We start from the raw sequence: 16529 nt of genomic DNA, 5'->3' as shown, positions 1-16529 counted from the left end.
AATTATAATCTCTGTTTCTAACAAAGTATTCATTAAAATCGACTTATTACGATGGTACTCATGGATACTTCATACGATGCTAGAAAAACGCTGGCAGCGATAATAAACGCTTCTTATGTGAAGTATAGTATGCATTTATTAATGTCGCTAATTTAATAAACATTGTTACAGTGAATATCGATTGTGTTGTCGATATACATTCAATTTGTTTTGAACTTATTTATTTAATGACAACAATAAATGCAATATGAAATAAATTTATTTAAAAAAAGCTACCGAAAATATTCAAAGTTGACAGGTTACTGATATGTAATTCGTGTAGCATTTATTAAATTAGATCACTGTTTTTATTCTGCTGCCTAACTACAATGATTCATGCAAAGGTAACAGCAATTACGACTACTAAATAAACTAACACCAAGTACCTGCTCATTTAGTCTAGTACGTGGACTCATGAATTTAACATCAATTTATAGTTACGTTTAGGTCTAGTAGGCCATAAGTGCCAGATAAAGATTGCAAAATTACCTACACAGCAATTTCAGATTTATACAACATGATGGATGAACTTTAATGGAAACGTGACTAGAGTAAGTACAATTTTATGGTTGTAATTATTAAGCACTTCCTTAATCCTAATATGTCCTCATAAAACATAATAAATTAAGTGTTTTTATATATACTTAACATTTTTATTTGCAATAATCAATTGGCTGGATATCAATTATTGTTTTTAATTTTAGTTCCCATTTATTATTAGTTATCTTTTAAATCAAAACGAACCATTTATAAATACATCCAATAAAGATTTTGATTTTGGCACAAATTAGAACATATGAACTTTATTGTAATTATAGGTATTGAAATTCAAAAACCAATTTGGCATGTCGAAACAAAAGAGTACACCTTACCTTATAAAAGTTAAGCAGGTGAATTCATCTTTATTAGTATATTCAAAACATGAAGACATCGTGTAAATACGACCGATTAACGTTTGTAAATAAGAATTTGTCCATTTGAATATAAAGTAATTCGATCACATTTTAAAAACATATATAATAAGGAAAATTATCATCGCTCTCTTGTATTACAAGTACATATTTAAGGTGTAATACGAAATATTTGGTCATAAATTTTGGTAGGCATTATCATGGCATTATAATAAAAAAGAGCATTATATAACAATAAACTCGATTTCGTCCACAATTTGCGGTACTAATCTTGTATGTATTTAATTCATTGTAATACGAAAAAGCGGTCTTGACTATTGCTTCATAATAAAAACTAAACGATTACTGTTTAGGAAGACAAATATCTTATCTATTTAAGCTCGACCAATAATTTTACGTTATTAAGAAAAAAATACAAAATATGCAAATCATATAGTGATTAGTGGAAACATAAAAACTGGACACAGAGGTGTAATAAGACTTTTACAAGCATAATTCGCTTTAAATATTAATTTAACAACTTATGTGACGTTCATTTATATATTATTATAAACGTATTATAAGCCGACTAGTTATTTGGTTCCATTTAACATTTACTATGAAAATATACATTTTAATTCTATTTAATCGCATTATGTACAATTAAATATTTACATTGCAGATGACAAACGAACCTGTTTAGAAAATATTCTCTGTTAGTTATTTATTAGATATTCTGTAGTAATGTACATGTAACTTTTATAGCACTTAAAAATGGTAATCATTAGGTACTTAGTTGTTTGTCATGAATTTAGAATTAAGAAGTTGTACAAATCGTAAACCAACAAACGTCACAATGTCTATAATTTTAGAGTGCTGTTTTCTACGTGTTTTAGGTATGAAGCAAATAATATTTTTTAATTTATTTACGTGTAGTATTTGACGTCATTTACGACATCATTCTTTAACCGATTTCACGGTATATTATATCTAGCACGTATATACCGCAATCCTATTTTCGTCATTCCTTCTTTGACATTTAAAATAATAATTAAAAACGGTTACGAATTTACAGATAGTATGTAATATACATGTTATTTATAATGCTCTAAGTAAAATTATGAATAGTTTCGTATTTTTACTTCAAATCAGTCATAAGCAAATACATATTTGTCAACGTAATCCTCAAATACATTTTAAAACAATAATTATTAATATTCATTTTAATCATAACCCATATTTCTAAATTGAAGAACTCCCGCCACGGACAGATATAGGAGCCGTATACAAATACTACTGCATCGCAACGTTACATATACTATACGTTACGTTATATATAGTATTGTATTAAACTAAAAATAGTGAAAATAACTGCATTATGAATTATTTCGGGCAAACGAATACATTTTAAATAGTAATGATTTAAGTATTATAAAAAAAATATTTTTATAGGGTTAGTATGTTTTAATAAAATTAAGTAGGTACCTAAGTAGTACTGTACCCTTAATATATTACGGTTCTTACTTGTATATACTGCTTATTTACTCGCCTTGATTCTCTTAAGCATGATATAATTCAATACATGATTAGCAATGATCTTAAAGAATACCGTTGACATAAGTTAGTGAGAAACAATGAAAAAAAAAATAGCCATTGGCGTTTATAAATATCATTCGATATTAACTGAAGTTCCATCCAACGCTTGTACAGTGGCTATAATTCGACTTTAATTTCATTTGTATGATACAAGCAAATAACACTTCCACACTTGACACAAACCTTAAATAAGAGTATAGTGCGTTGGCTCATTTTACCATTTGATATTCCGACTGATTCGAGCACCTTTTACTGATTTTGTTCTGTCGGCAATACAAGCTAATAAAATTGCTTCCATTGACTAGAGAACAATATATAAAAAGTGGTCATCAGCCAGTCAGTTTTTTGCTTCTATTAACCTGTTTTTTATTTAAGTTAAGAATTTGTATTTTACTGTTTATAATAAATATAGAATGCGCATTTTTTCTTATCCGCTGATAAAAATGCCAATTTATTTCCAGGCCTAGCATTTTTTTTAAAATTATTAATGTAGTGGCAGTGTTTTTATTAAAACTTGTAAGAAATAGATATTTTTTTAACCATATAGGTAATTCATTTCTAAATTTCTAATCAAGGTCTATTACAATTTTGAGTATATTAAAAGTAAGTATAAATAAAAATAAATGACTGATTTAGTCAACAGGTGTATCTATATTAATATAGTTTATAGATAAGTTATTTAAGTGTAATAAAAGATAAATTTGTGTAGGGTAAAATGGGATCAGCACTGGACTAAGATCGTAACGAATCTGCAGTAAATTCGTGTACCTATTTATTGATTTTGATCTCCAGACTATATAAGTACTACTTCTATTGATTAGAGAACAACAGACAAAGTAATCGAATCAGTCCGAAATTATGATCTATACGATCTCATCCATTATCGATCTTGCCTCAATTAATCCTACATTATCTTTTATTAAACACAAACAACTTTTATTTACGTAATTTTGCTATTTTGGTGTTTAGTGTTACTTTACTATTTGAGATATGTTTAGAAGATGGTTTTATTAAGTGAAAGTTAACAATAAAATTATTTATTTTATTCATTTGTGAAATTAAAAGGAGGAGTGAAATAGACTTGTTGATTATTTTGTTCTTTCCATAAACTTTGTATTTATTAGTAAACAGCGGCAAAACAATTTGTTATTATAAGGTTGCTATCTATCAGTCCACGTTTTGTTGAAAAAATACTAAAAGGGAACAAAATAACATGTAGAAATTATTGTATTCCAAGTAAGACACCTATGCTAAATAAAATTGAGTAAACGCTATATTATTATTACATTGTCATAGAATTATTATTCTAAAACTATTAAAAATGGCCGGAATAATTAAAAGAAGGGTAAAAAGCTTGACTCAAGTTTGATCAAAATAATTATCAACGGGGAAAATTAGGATTCGTAAGTATTTTTCAGGAAAAGATGGATATTTTTAAATATAAGTAGAGATAAACACTCTCATATCTATCTACACGATTTATTACAGACATATCTACGATTTACACAGCCATTGACTTAGTTGATGGCATTCCTACACATTCATTATGGACACTTAATTGTATAAAATATTATTGAACTAAAAGTATAGTTTCCTTCACTCTAATCTTATTGTTTCAACATTTACACGAAAGAGATAGAAAACGTACTTGTAGATACTAGACAGGCATAAGTATATTAATATTCTTTCCATCGATTTCTCTATTAATTAATTTGTAATAGGGATCTAGTGAAAATAGATATCTATAGGAGAAGACATTTATAATGTTAAACTACGATATAGAAAATTTTAAGATTTACAGTTCTCCGAGCTCGAATTTTGCTTTTATTTCTATAAGGCTAATTAAAAATATCGATTTTATTGTTTCCCATTTATCTTTCCATACTCGTGACTACTATTACTATTTTTTATGTAATTAAAGGCGAACCCTTCCTTTTACAAAGTCTAACAAGTAACAATAATTGTAACGAGTCAAGCAGCAATGTCGTCGGATTCACACCTTTAGAAACATTTATCTATAATTATCTCGTAATAATTCGAAAGTTTAAAAATTGAATTCCAGTAAAGCGCGTTCCTTCGATATATAATCAAAGGGCAGATTTTTGACTCTATTTCATTAGAGATTCGTAGTATTTGACAAACGAAGGGTACAGGCAAGAAACCGGCAATGTCTCTTTAGTTTGAATAATGGCGTCACTATTAGTTATTATAGCATTTTCAATCTCGATGACTTATTTTCTTCAAAAACAAATAAGGATACTGTTCTCTGAAAAGAGAAAACACGTAATGAATTTAACCGACTAATCAACCAAGAATATTTAAATTCACCAGGGATGTAATAATGATATTTATACAATTATTGATTACTATTATTTTAATATATACCTACTTTTTAAATAGAAAAATTAGTATTATAATTATTAGCTGTCAACGAGTAAGTTTAGAGTAAGTCTTTGAAATTCACAATCCTTGTTTTTTTGCCTGTACCCTTCCCACGCTACACGACCGCGGCCGAGGCGCGTGTGCGAGCGCGCTAGTGCCGGCGCGCGACCGCGGCGCGTCAGAAGTTGCTGTCGAACACGCCCATGGAGCGCGTGATGTCTTCGTCTCGCAGGCAGCAGTCCAGGAACTCGTCCATAGTCAACACGCCGTCGCGGTTCAAATCCATTTTCTAAACAACATTTCATAGATTTAGAGAAACAATTACAATAATGAACCTCGATATGTGATGTGCTATTGTTTATTAAGTACGTATCACCAAATAATTAAAGTAAATGATTGAATATTTTCTATGTATGATTACTGACTCAATTAGTATTCTTTATGAAGCAAATTATAAACATCGCTAGTCAAAATGGAGACATTAAGAGCAGAAGCAAGAACCTTTACCCCACCTGGAATAGTCTCTCGACTTTTTCTCGCACAACTTCGTCATCAATCATAGGTTCTACGATTTTACCCATGAGGTCGTAAATTGCATTTACAATTTCAGTCATTTCTTCCTTCGTGATATATCCATCGCCATTTATATCATACAGTGAGAACGTCCATCGCAATTTCTCTTCTAATGTTCCTCTTGAAAGAATGGACAGGCCAGTTACGAACTCCTGTAAAATGTTATTTGTATCAAAAATATAACATATTAATAGTAACCGTTTTTTTCTGTTAAACAAAAGCCTTGAATTGGTTTTAGAAAGTTGTTGTATTCTCGTTTGAATATAACTGTCCACTTTGATATATAGTAATGCCACCTAGGAAAAATTGTTTTGTTACATTGTTGATCGTTTATCCGTTGCTAACATTCGAGCATTGTTAAGAACAATATATAATTATTTTAATGCTTATTTTTCTTTTACTTAAAAATATATTTTACTGTGTTTAAGTGATAAGATCTTAAAAAATCATACAAGATTGTGATCTTAAGCTATTATTAAATTTAAATAGTAAATTACCTCAAAACTTAACAACCCACTTCGATCTTGGTCCAGTGTATTAAAAACAAAGTGGGCATATTGTGCAGTGTTGGCTGAAAATATAGAATATATTTTTTATTATTATATATCGTTACAGAGTAATTTATAAGGATATGAATAACTATTATAATATTTTAGGAAACTTTATTTTCGTTAGTATAAATATTTTGCTTTTAAATAAAATCATAAGATGGAATAGGAAGATAGTATTTTTGAAAATTTATTGATTTTTTTAAATGTATTACTAAACTATTTAGTATTAAAAGTAAGCGAACTAAATGACAGCAATATAAAGTTATATAAAGATAATGTGTAGAAATAATAATTGCATATTATTGTGAAATGTTTATTTATAGAAATGACGTCATTTATTGAATTCAATCTGGGCATAGCTACATAGAAATATAAACGAGATAGGATAAGGAAAGCATAGACAAACATTGAAATACAAAATAATAATACACATAAAATTATTACATTTACTTTATTCCAGATAGGTACATCAGCGGTTATAGATCTGACATTTGGAATGGACACAAGTCCAATAAATTACAGTTAACCACATAGAAACATGAAAATGCCTTAGTGCTTCAGCATTTAAAATACTGGCTGATTCTAGACATGTCAACTAAAAATTATCACAATGGAATAATTGTTGAAGTTACCTAGAACATTTGGTTTACCTCAAAAATCCGTCTTAATTACTATGAAATTTCCGAGACATAATGTAAAGGAAAATCTGCAAGGAAATTATGTCTCGGAAATTTGACAATTTTTTTAATAATCATACAAATGTTGGTATTAAAATTAACTTAATGTTAAGTTTTGAGATGGGCACACTGTGGCGATCTTCGCACATATGGACAGTTCCTTAAGTTATAATTTACACTAAAGCCCCTCCCGTCTGCTGCTGGTACACCTCTATTGTGTCACCTTCTTCCATCTCCAGTGATGTAGGTGTGTCATTTTCATTGATTGGTTGTCCGTCAAATCTGAATCTGACTACTTGCATTGATAGACCCTGAAGGAAATATAAAGGTTATTCTCATGTGTTGTTTGTAGTATATAGAAATTAATGCCTAATCTCCTGCAAAAGTATAATAATCTTAAATGAAAATTATTACTATGCAAGATGGTCATTATTCCTATGGTGGACTATGGAAGTAACATCTATTAATTATGAAATAAGAACATTTTACAAATTGTATCATAATAAAAAAAATAATTGTAATGTAGCAGTAGCAGCTCGTAGTTAGTAAAAACATAAACTTTATATAAAACATTTGTCCTAAATGTTGCTATTATTAAGGTTGTTTTAGTTGGGTGCTATCTAACAAAGTAAACTGCAATATACAGTTATAACACCTACAGGGGCAATCTAGTAACAGATCACTATTTACTAATTGTAGTAAATATTAGGAAAAACATGTATTTATAAATAGATGGTAAATGAATGCCGCATTACATTGTTATTTATAATTTCAGAGAATACTACTATTAGCTTTACATTTAATACAACACTGTAACATGACGATTCAAATGCTTTTATGAGCCTACTTGAATTTACTATAGACACATTTTTTTAAATAAATTTTCTGAGACGTACAGCCTCTCCATGTAATTGTTATTATAAAACATGTGGTGTGAAATTCCTTATTCCACATACTTAATACTGTAATATAAATATATAAATTTTTATACTGTATATAAACATTAATGTTCGCTATTTTCTATAGGAATTTATAACCTGCCTCAATAAATATGAATGTCACATGTATCTCATTTGTTTTAATGATAAGTTAGATAGATAAATTTTGTAACAATTTTAAAATAATATATTCACTGATATATGAGTAATAAATATATAAATAACACTATTTGTAGTCACAAAAAAAGGTGTTAAATATTTTATTCAGTATAATATTCGGACTGAAGAATTTGATAATTCATTAGTTCCGGGAATCACAGGGCGATCGATATTGGAGATGTCCCATTTTGTGTAAAATATGCCGGTACGTTACTTCCATACTGAAGCATATTGAATGGATCCTATAGATTTTCTTTTAGTTTTAATGAAAATTATGAGCACTATTCTTAATATAAAGTTTCAACTCTATGCATAAGATACTAACCGCTCTATCACAGTAGGCATTCATCAATTTTCTGAGAGGTGTGTGTTTCTTTATTTTGAATTGGACAATGGCATTATCCTGTCCTAGTACTTTTAAGTTGATATGTTCGCTTTCACCCTGGAAATAAAATATTTATACGTCACGTATATGAAGATTTACACATAATCACAATATTTAATAATGAACAAATAACCACATTGCACTAAGAACGCCATGTCTGTAGGCTCAAATTTAATAATGTTCTATAACTGACAATACGGTATATTATGTACCTTTTTTTCATCCGACATCTTGAGATTTTATATTTATTGTTTTCTATAAACACGAATAATAGAGAATTAAAATGAATTATCGAAGAACCACACAAAACTACACTGTGACAGATTTGTGATCCGGTGGCGTGGTAATGGCGTCCGGTGGAGTGGCTTGGAGGAAACAGTCAATGCTGCCAACATATGCGCAGTTCGGCATAATGGCGCGCTTCTGCGCACTGAATGTCACTCAAATCAATTTAATATCACAGATTCCATGAAAAAACAATTTTGTTTCAATTTGGTCTTATCTTTTACACAAATAATCTATTAACACAATATTTAGGTATTTCACATTCGTAACTGCGTAGTTCCGTTAAATAGCTTTTGTTTCTATAGAGAAATGATACAATCGAAACTATCGGGATGTGTATAATTATTTTGTAATATATAAAATCTATTTTTAACTAAAGGTAATGATAATATAGATGTAGCGTTTATTAGTATAAAATCATTTAATTGTTTTCTTTATAATAACAGTCTCTTGACTTCCTTTTTTGTACAGTACTGCCAACATTTTATTTGAATGCAATAAATAGTGTGAAGCCATAGGGCTGTTTATTTATCGTAATTTTTGCCGGAAATGATAAGGGTTGTTCTTGGAGTACGATTAATCAAACGTAATTTTTTAGAAACATTTTAAATGGGATCGATAAGTTATATACGTTTTACATAAACATACGTATCTTAAACGATAAAGAAAATTTTAATCAAGTGGAAGATCATAATTAAAAAAATGTGGCCTATTTTTAATTTAATTAACCACATTTCTCATTTAAATAAATTATATGATGAACTGCGCTCATTTGATAATTTTCTTATTTTTGAGTCTTCTTATTTATTAAACGTAGTACAAATAGCTATTAATGGCATATTTTTTGCAAAGATGTTATATTTAATATACATATATTTTTATGCATATTGCATTTTAAGTGCAATTTTGTATACGAAAATGATACAAAGGTGCTAAAATGCTAAAGTCATTTTAGACCAATTTCTGAAAAGTATTATAATTGTAGTTTGTTATGATTGTTCAACATTGCAGCTTTTCTGATATATCTGTTAGATTAAAATTATTGTTTTTTTTTGACTTATCACTATTTTAATTTTCTGTTGGCCAAGAATTACTATATACTAAAAATAGTTATTGTATGCTTGACAAAGTTAGGGTTACAAAACCCGAAAGTTTGCGAAAGCGTTGAATATCAAGTGCTGACTAAGTAAGATACCGTATTTGACCGAGAGAACGTGTGCAGAATAGATTCAATACATTGTTACTAGTTACAGTTTTGACTCAACGGTTTCGATTTTTTTCTAATACATTATTTACAGTAAATTATGACATTTTTTTATATTCTAATACATTGAAATTTTTTACACCAAATTTGTCAAATAAATGTTTTTGTGTAAGTTTGTTTAAATTTATATGAAAGATTTTCTTTCTTTAAGTTTTTCTTTATATTAGTTAGTTGAGGACCATTCTATTTCATTATTAGGTTAGTCGCGAGTCGGAACTTAAGAAATAAACTAAAAAATCTGCTATCAGAAATTTATTAATATCCAATTTGATGTTTTTTTAAGAAATTGTATTTTGCTATAATTTTCATGATAATTTCTTTAGAACAAAAATTTTGTAATGTAAATGTGTTTTTTTTTTAAAGAGTTTTTTGCAATGCCTCGATCTTAGTCAAGGCAATTAATTATCTCAAGACAAGAAACACATAACAAATCGCACATGCAAAACTAAAACATATGCACTTATAATTTCAAAATAATGAAGTTAATTTAAAAAATATATACTAGGTATTAGATTAATGAAAAGAAGAAATATAGGGTATATTAATCTTTATAATTTATTGATATTCAACATTTGGTACTGGGTTATTATAATAACATTTAAATATTTTAATATGTTATAATAACTTTTAAAGTTTTGAACATACATACTATATTTTTAAGCCTATTCGCTGTTAATTTTTTACCAGTAAGATGTGAAACTTAGCTTTTTTTTTTGAAAGGTACTAGGCAATGATTGTTATATTTGCTGGGTTAGCAATAGAGGCCGTATGTCGTGAATCGGGAATTTGTGGCCAGTTCTAACCGATAACAGGCGAAGCGAGGAATTATCACAACCGTCCCACATATATTGTTTGAATTGAATCGGTATACGTGATTTGATTTTCGAATTCTACTTACATATTCCACATATATAATGTTAAATACCATAAAATGAAATATATTATTTCTATGTGTATGCAATAAGCATTGAATACAGTACTTATACAAAAACATATTTTAACTAAATTTGCTATATTATTACAACTCAATAGATAAAACCTTAAATAAAATTTTGAGCATTTCAGAATGTTCAAATATTTGTCTATTCAAATGCACTGGCTTGAAATGTTGAAGAAAGAAATTGTGATATCGCAGTGAAGCCACATTTTCAAAGCGGGTGTAGTAACAGACACTTGAGCCATTTGAGCACAACTTGAAAGTCCCTCGCTCCAGTCTAGGTACGTCTACTTTATGAAATGGATTTCCAGAAAAACGTCTACTGAGAATGTTATATTTATCTTTTAAAAATTCGGAAAGGATCCATAGTGTTTAGAGAAGCGAAAATGATTACTCGCTTTATTTTAATCTTATGAATTATATTTATTTAGGAATAGAATTCATTAATAACTTTAAGTTTGATAATGAAGTCGTTTTTAGTGTTTCTTAAGTGAAAAAAAAAAACTAATAAACCAATTAGCATAAAAATATACCAGAAGTTGCGGTGCGTTTTGTATAAAATATTCATTCATTCATTTCATAATTATAGCCAGGTCTGCTGACGGTTTTACTTGCATATACAATATACTTTACATTAATTGTATTAAAATATATAATAGTGGGTTCGAGTATAATAGATATTTACACACACACATGAAGTTATAGGCACATATTAAACTAGTAAATAGCATTAAATTTTATTTCATAATATTCACGTCCTAAACACACAAGTAGGCATACAGAATATTGGGCGATCCAAAGTGCCCGCACCCAAACACTTAACTTGATAGCATTATATAATTATGTGATGCGTTTTTCGTGTTCAAAGTGTAATAGGTTTAAATATGTATTAATTTTTAATACCCGGTATATGCTTTTCTCATTCTCTAGAGCTTTATATTAGTTTGATCAAATCAAAGCATGGTATTTGAAAATTTGTATACTTTTAGTAAGTTTTTTTTATGTGTACCTATATGCTAAAAGATTTACATATAAAGATAAATGTTTTCCTCAAAATTATTCACGTGTTCGAAAAAAAAAACATTTGATACATTATTACGAGGCATGCTTTCATATAATAGGCATATATGAACATATAATATTTATTCTGCAAAACGGTAATAACTGATAGTCCCAACATAATTTTATTTTTGTGTAGATGGAGTGATGTACTATTGTGGAAGTGTTGATGTCGTCCTGACCGATCTCGGCCGCGCCGTCTAATCTCAAGGGAGACTAGACAATTACGAACGACATTATAACATGTCGTTCGTGCACGAGTGTATGCGCAAACACAGGTGTTCTCTCTATTCCCTCATTCTCATAATCCGATGGGACGCCAAATTCGATACGATTGGAAAGACTTTAGGCACAGGACCAATGACTGTACGTTCTTTTCGAGGCATGGCAATGTACACACTTTCAACTTTGAGACTCCGGGATGTTATTGAATGATTTTTAGAAAACTCCGAATCTCTGGCTATATATCTAGTCACTAGTTCAACAATCATTTATGGAAGTAGTAGTATTAAATACCAGTAGTGTGAAATTGGTGAAGAACTTATTTTAACATATTATTCTTAAATTGATACAGTTTAGTGAATTTAATATATTCAGTTTTTTTTGTTATTTAGAAGTAGATTATTGACATTAAATCAATGGACTATATGAAAACATTGGTCAACTCGCCATGTAACAATTGTCACCCTTTTGTTCTAAAACGAGGAAAACGAAACGACATATCTTCGACAAATAATATAGAATCTCATGTTTGTTTCTGAACAGACGTGGCCTGTTATTAATGCACATGTTGAATAGAAGAGGACCAAGAATGGATGCCTGAGGGATCCTCATATTTACTGGAGCTCCGGGAGATCTCTTACCATTTATACCAACTTAATGCCGTAGTGACGTAGCTTCCTGACAATGATAATAAATTGACTTAATAAAACATTAAACAACATTAATAAAATAGTTTACTTACCTTATTTAATCTTACTATAAAATAAGATTGTATTTTTTTTGATTGGCTTAATAATCTTGAAAGGGTAATAAAAGACACCTAAATTTCCGTATCACTTTATTAATTTGAAAACATAATGTAGAAAGGTGGGTTTTTTCCTAAGGTATTTTCAGATAGTTGCAGCACTAAAAAAATCACTATTTAAAACAACCATCGATATCTCGACAACCAAACAAGCTATCAACAACAGCCTGTAAATATTAAACCATTAAGCCTTCGTTTTAAGAAAATGTATGGAATAGATATAATTTTGCCTTTTATAAATATTTAAATAACGTATTAAATATCTCCTTTTTTTTAAGAATCCGGAATTAGAAAAATCTTCTGTATCTTCCGTAATTTATTTACTTTCGTTTGTTATAAAAAACGCTTACAAAAAGATTTAAAAAAAAATAACTCTCGTAGCGTATAGCCGGTCATATTTAATTGAAATTCCTTACCTCCTTGTGGGAAAAATTGCGAGTATATGAGCTTGAAAGTTTCTTCCTTCACTACGCCCGTCGGACATTCTGCCTTGAAACCTCGGTACAATCTCTTCAGCTCCGGTTCTGTGAAGCGCGTGGCTCGACGCAATGCTGCGATCGAGTCCGGGCGGTACCGAGGCAGTTGCTCACCCAACTCCTCGAGCTCTGAATCTAAAATGAATTAAAACTTACAGTTATTTTTTTTTATGTAAGCAATTTAAGAAGAGAGATAAAAAGAGAGCCAAGATGGCCCAGTGGTTAGAACGCGAGCATCTTAACCGATGATGTCGGGTTCAAACCCAGGCAAGTACCACTGAATTTTCATGTGCTTAATTTGTGTTTATAATTCATCTCGTGCTCGGTTGTGAAGGAAAACATCGTGAGGAAACCTGCATGTGTCAAATTTCTGCCACATGTGTATTCCACCAATCCACATTGGAACAGCGTGGTGGAATATGCTCCAAACTTTCTCCTCAAAGGGAGAGGAGGCCTTAGCCTAGCAGTGAGAAATTTACAGGCTGCTAAGGTATGTATGTATGTAATGTAAAAAAGAGCATGTTAAATAGTCTTTTCCATTCAACAGTGGAACTAATAACTCAAATGGGTCTGCCATTTGAGTTATTCCACTGACGAATATTACCTATGTAACGTTAATACGTTTTTTGATGTGAAACATTTGTTCGCGTGCTTTGGGTGTAAGAACGACTGGTATGGCGTGATGGCAAATGACATGACGCTCTCTAATGCCGTCCCCTCTTCACTGCCGCTCCTTACTCCCTCGTATGTGTGGCGCGTATACTACCTATATTATATTTATTTTACTGTATGTATATTAATTAGTTTTATCAAATTTTAAATTATTTCAATATCAATAAATTTCGATGTTTCATATCCTGTGCCGGCTACATTTGTTTTGGTTATTGGAGTGCAATAAAGAATCAATAAATAAATCATTGCTCATACATTTTAATTGACTGCTGTGATAAAGAATTTTTATAAACAGCTATAATTGGTAAGGGTCGGTAATAGTAATAATCATAAGCGATAAAATGTTTTCATAAACGTACTGAAGAGTCTGAGGATTGAAGAATATTATTTGTTCATATTGAGGGAGAAATATCAGTGCTCCAGTATAAAGTCGGCAATAAAGGAGTCATATAGCAAATCGTTACGGTAATAATCATTTAATGTAACCGTTATCTTTATGACGCATTAGTCGAAATGTGAATTAATTTACCGCGATATTCACACTTACTTTTATACCATGGGTTTTGAGGCTAATGACACTATTATTATTAGCAGCGCTTTGGAAGCGCCTACTCTGCAGAGTGGTTAAGATGAAAGCCTTTCTTGTATCCTTTTGAGTTTCGTGCTTTATCGACAAAGAGCTGAGGCTTTGTGTTCACAATGAAAGCCGAACAATAAGGTCAGATCGTGATCTTTAGGTATCTATCAACCTAGCCGTTATCGCTGTTAGTTTATATTTTCAGTAGTCCTCAAAATGTTGGTAAAATAGTTAATTATAAAGTTATTTATTATATCTTCAATAGGCGTACGCTTGAATGAATACTTTATGGAAAATAAACTATAAATTAATTAACTTATAATATGATTTTATAACAAGATCATTGTAATATTCGGGAGTAATTGACCTCTTATAACCGGAATACAGTTTATTGTACTATTTTAGTTAGTTAATGAATATTTAAAAAATAACTGACTTCAGTGAATGTATGTAATTAATTTCACTTAACTTATTAACAAATGTAAAGATAGTAAGACTTGTGGAAAACAGCGCTACTAGAAAGCAAGTTAATAAGAATGACTTTGCAAAGCAACTTTTGAACTGAAACTTTTCATATTACTTCGCTGTTTTCTGAGAAACTGCGACAAAGATTTACTTCGTAATGGCTTATATATATATTGCGTCGACGAACATTATTTCTTTAAAATAAATCGCTTGTAAGTTGTAATTATAGTATCTTCAAGGTAAATTCATAAGACAAAACAATTTTTATTTTACAAATATGGAAGATAAAAAGAGTTTTTACAGTAATTGTGTGCTACATACATTTAATTATTCTGTTAACATATATATTTCTTTATTTTGTTCTTGTGGCAGGTTTTAATACAAGAATTAATCTATTCTATATATCAAAACGAATTTGCAGTTCAATGCATAAAGCTGGATTAGGAAAATTAGTTGCTTTATTAATTGCTAAGCTCTCTCGGTTGAGCGTTTTTGCTGCAGATGATTGCTGAGCGCAGTCTGCTTTTGACGTTGAATAGTGGCTTCTTACAAGATCTTAGGTTTTACACTATCTTCACTTTGTTTTCTCTGGCAGGAAGTGGTATTGTAATTTTCTTGCATTTTTTAAATTGCAAGTAAATTATAGTTGCTGGTGATAGTGGTACAATGTAATTAGTAATAAAAACTGTTATAACGCACAGTACTTTTTACTAATATTATTTGATTCCAAAAAAAAAACTATAATATACGTAATATTACTTAGTTCACTTTACGTGAGCTCTTACGAGTTGGGTCTTCGATCTTCGATTCAGACGACCACTTATTATGACAAAGTTCCTCAGGGAAGCGTTTAGTAAAATTGACTGGACTAGGAATATAAGTTTCTAAGATCTCACTAAAAGGAAAATATTACACACGAAAAATCCAGTGGAATAATAAAAACATGCCATACTAAAAATATAATTTATACATAAAATAATCAAAAGAAAAATAATTCGGACATGGACATGCGAATTTTATATTAACTATTCTAATAAATTTACTATACTATTATATATAAAACGGGAAAAGCATTTTGTCATATGCTATTAGTCATAATTTAATTCGTCAGTTAAAAATACGGGTAATACATACAATTGCATTATTTTATAACATCTGTGACAAATTGTTAAATTAAAAAGTCAATTTTTGTCGACAAATAGCCAACAATCTTGTCTACTTGGATTTTAAAACGATAGTTTATGAGTTATTAGCCGTTAAACCCTCCACACGTCACATATATCCTACTTCGAAACTTATGAAACGTTTTTGAATAACATGTCTGATTATGTATACACTAAACCTAAACGACAAACCTTAATTTTGTTTTTAAATAGTATGCAAATATTTTTAATTATATTACGACACACGTAAAGTTATTACTGGTTTTATCTGTGAACAAATGTTGTCAGCAATTGCAGTTTCAAATGTCCTTTGGCGGATTCCGAATTAGTCTTCTACTCCTTTTTCGAAATAATTAAGCCGATAAGATAAAATTTACTGCTTTCTCGAGGCAAAGAAACCACCTGTTTAATGGC

General features: G+C 29.7%; 2 protein-coding genes across 3 annotated transcripts in view; both read right to left on the bottom strand.

Annotated features, from left to right (window-relative positions):
* Positions 1 to 3990: 3990 nt before the first annotated feature.
* Positions 3991 to 16529, bottom strand: part of LOC125067064 (Kv channel-interacting protein 4-like) — a 111002-nt gene continuing 98463 nt past the window's right edge. The window contains exons 5-8 of the mRNA XM_047675443.1: positions 13179 to 13373; positions 5978 to 6051; positions 5420 to 5632; positions 3991 to 5196 (exon numbers count right to left, since the gene is read on the bottom strand). Of these exons, the coding sequence (XP_047531399.1) occupies positions 5086 to 5196; positions 5420 to 5632; positions 5978 to 6051; positions 13179 to 13373 (593 nt within the window). The 3' untranslated portion in view covers positions 3991 to 5085. The remainder of the gene's footprint in view (positions 5197 to 5419; positions 5633 to 5977; positions 6052 to 13178; positions 13374 to 16529) is intronic.
* Positions 6468 to 8585, bottom strand: LOC125067027 (small ubiquitin-related modifier 3). 2 transcript variants are annotated; one of them, XR_007119707.1, is made up of 4 exons: positions 8403 to 8585; positions 8131 to 8247; positions 6775 to 7019; positions 6468 to 6714 (listed from the first exon to the last, which is right to left on the bottom strand). XR_007119707.1 is itself a non-coding variant. In XM_047675402.1 (3 exons), the coding sequence occupies exons 1-3, from the start codon at positions 8418 to 8420 to the stop codon at positions 6882 to 6884; spliced, it is 273 nt and encodes a 90-aa protein (XP_047531358.1). In that variant the 5' UTR covers positions 8421 to 8585; the 3' UTR covers positions 6468 to 6881. The 2 variants fall into 2 exon arrangements, 1 of the variants encoding a protein (XP_047531358.1); XM_047675402.1 differs by having other exon boundaries at positions 6468 to 7019.

This window comes from Vanessa atalanta, chromosome 10, assembly GCF_905147765.1.
Source record: "Vanessa atalanta chromosome 10, ilVanAtal1.2, whole genome shotgun sequence".
In the NCBI taxonomy this organism is placed as follows: Eukaryota; Metazoa; Arthropoda; class Insecta; order Lepidoptera; family Nymphalidae; genus Vanessa; species Vanessa atalanta.
This window is presented reverse-complemented; position numbering and strand designations above follow the sequence as displayed.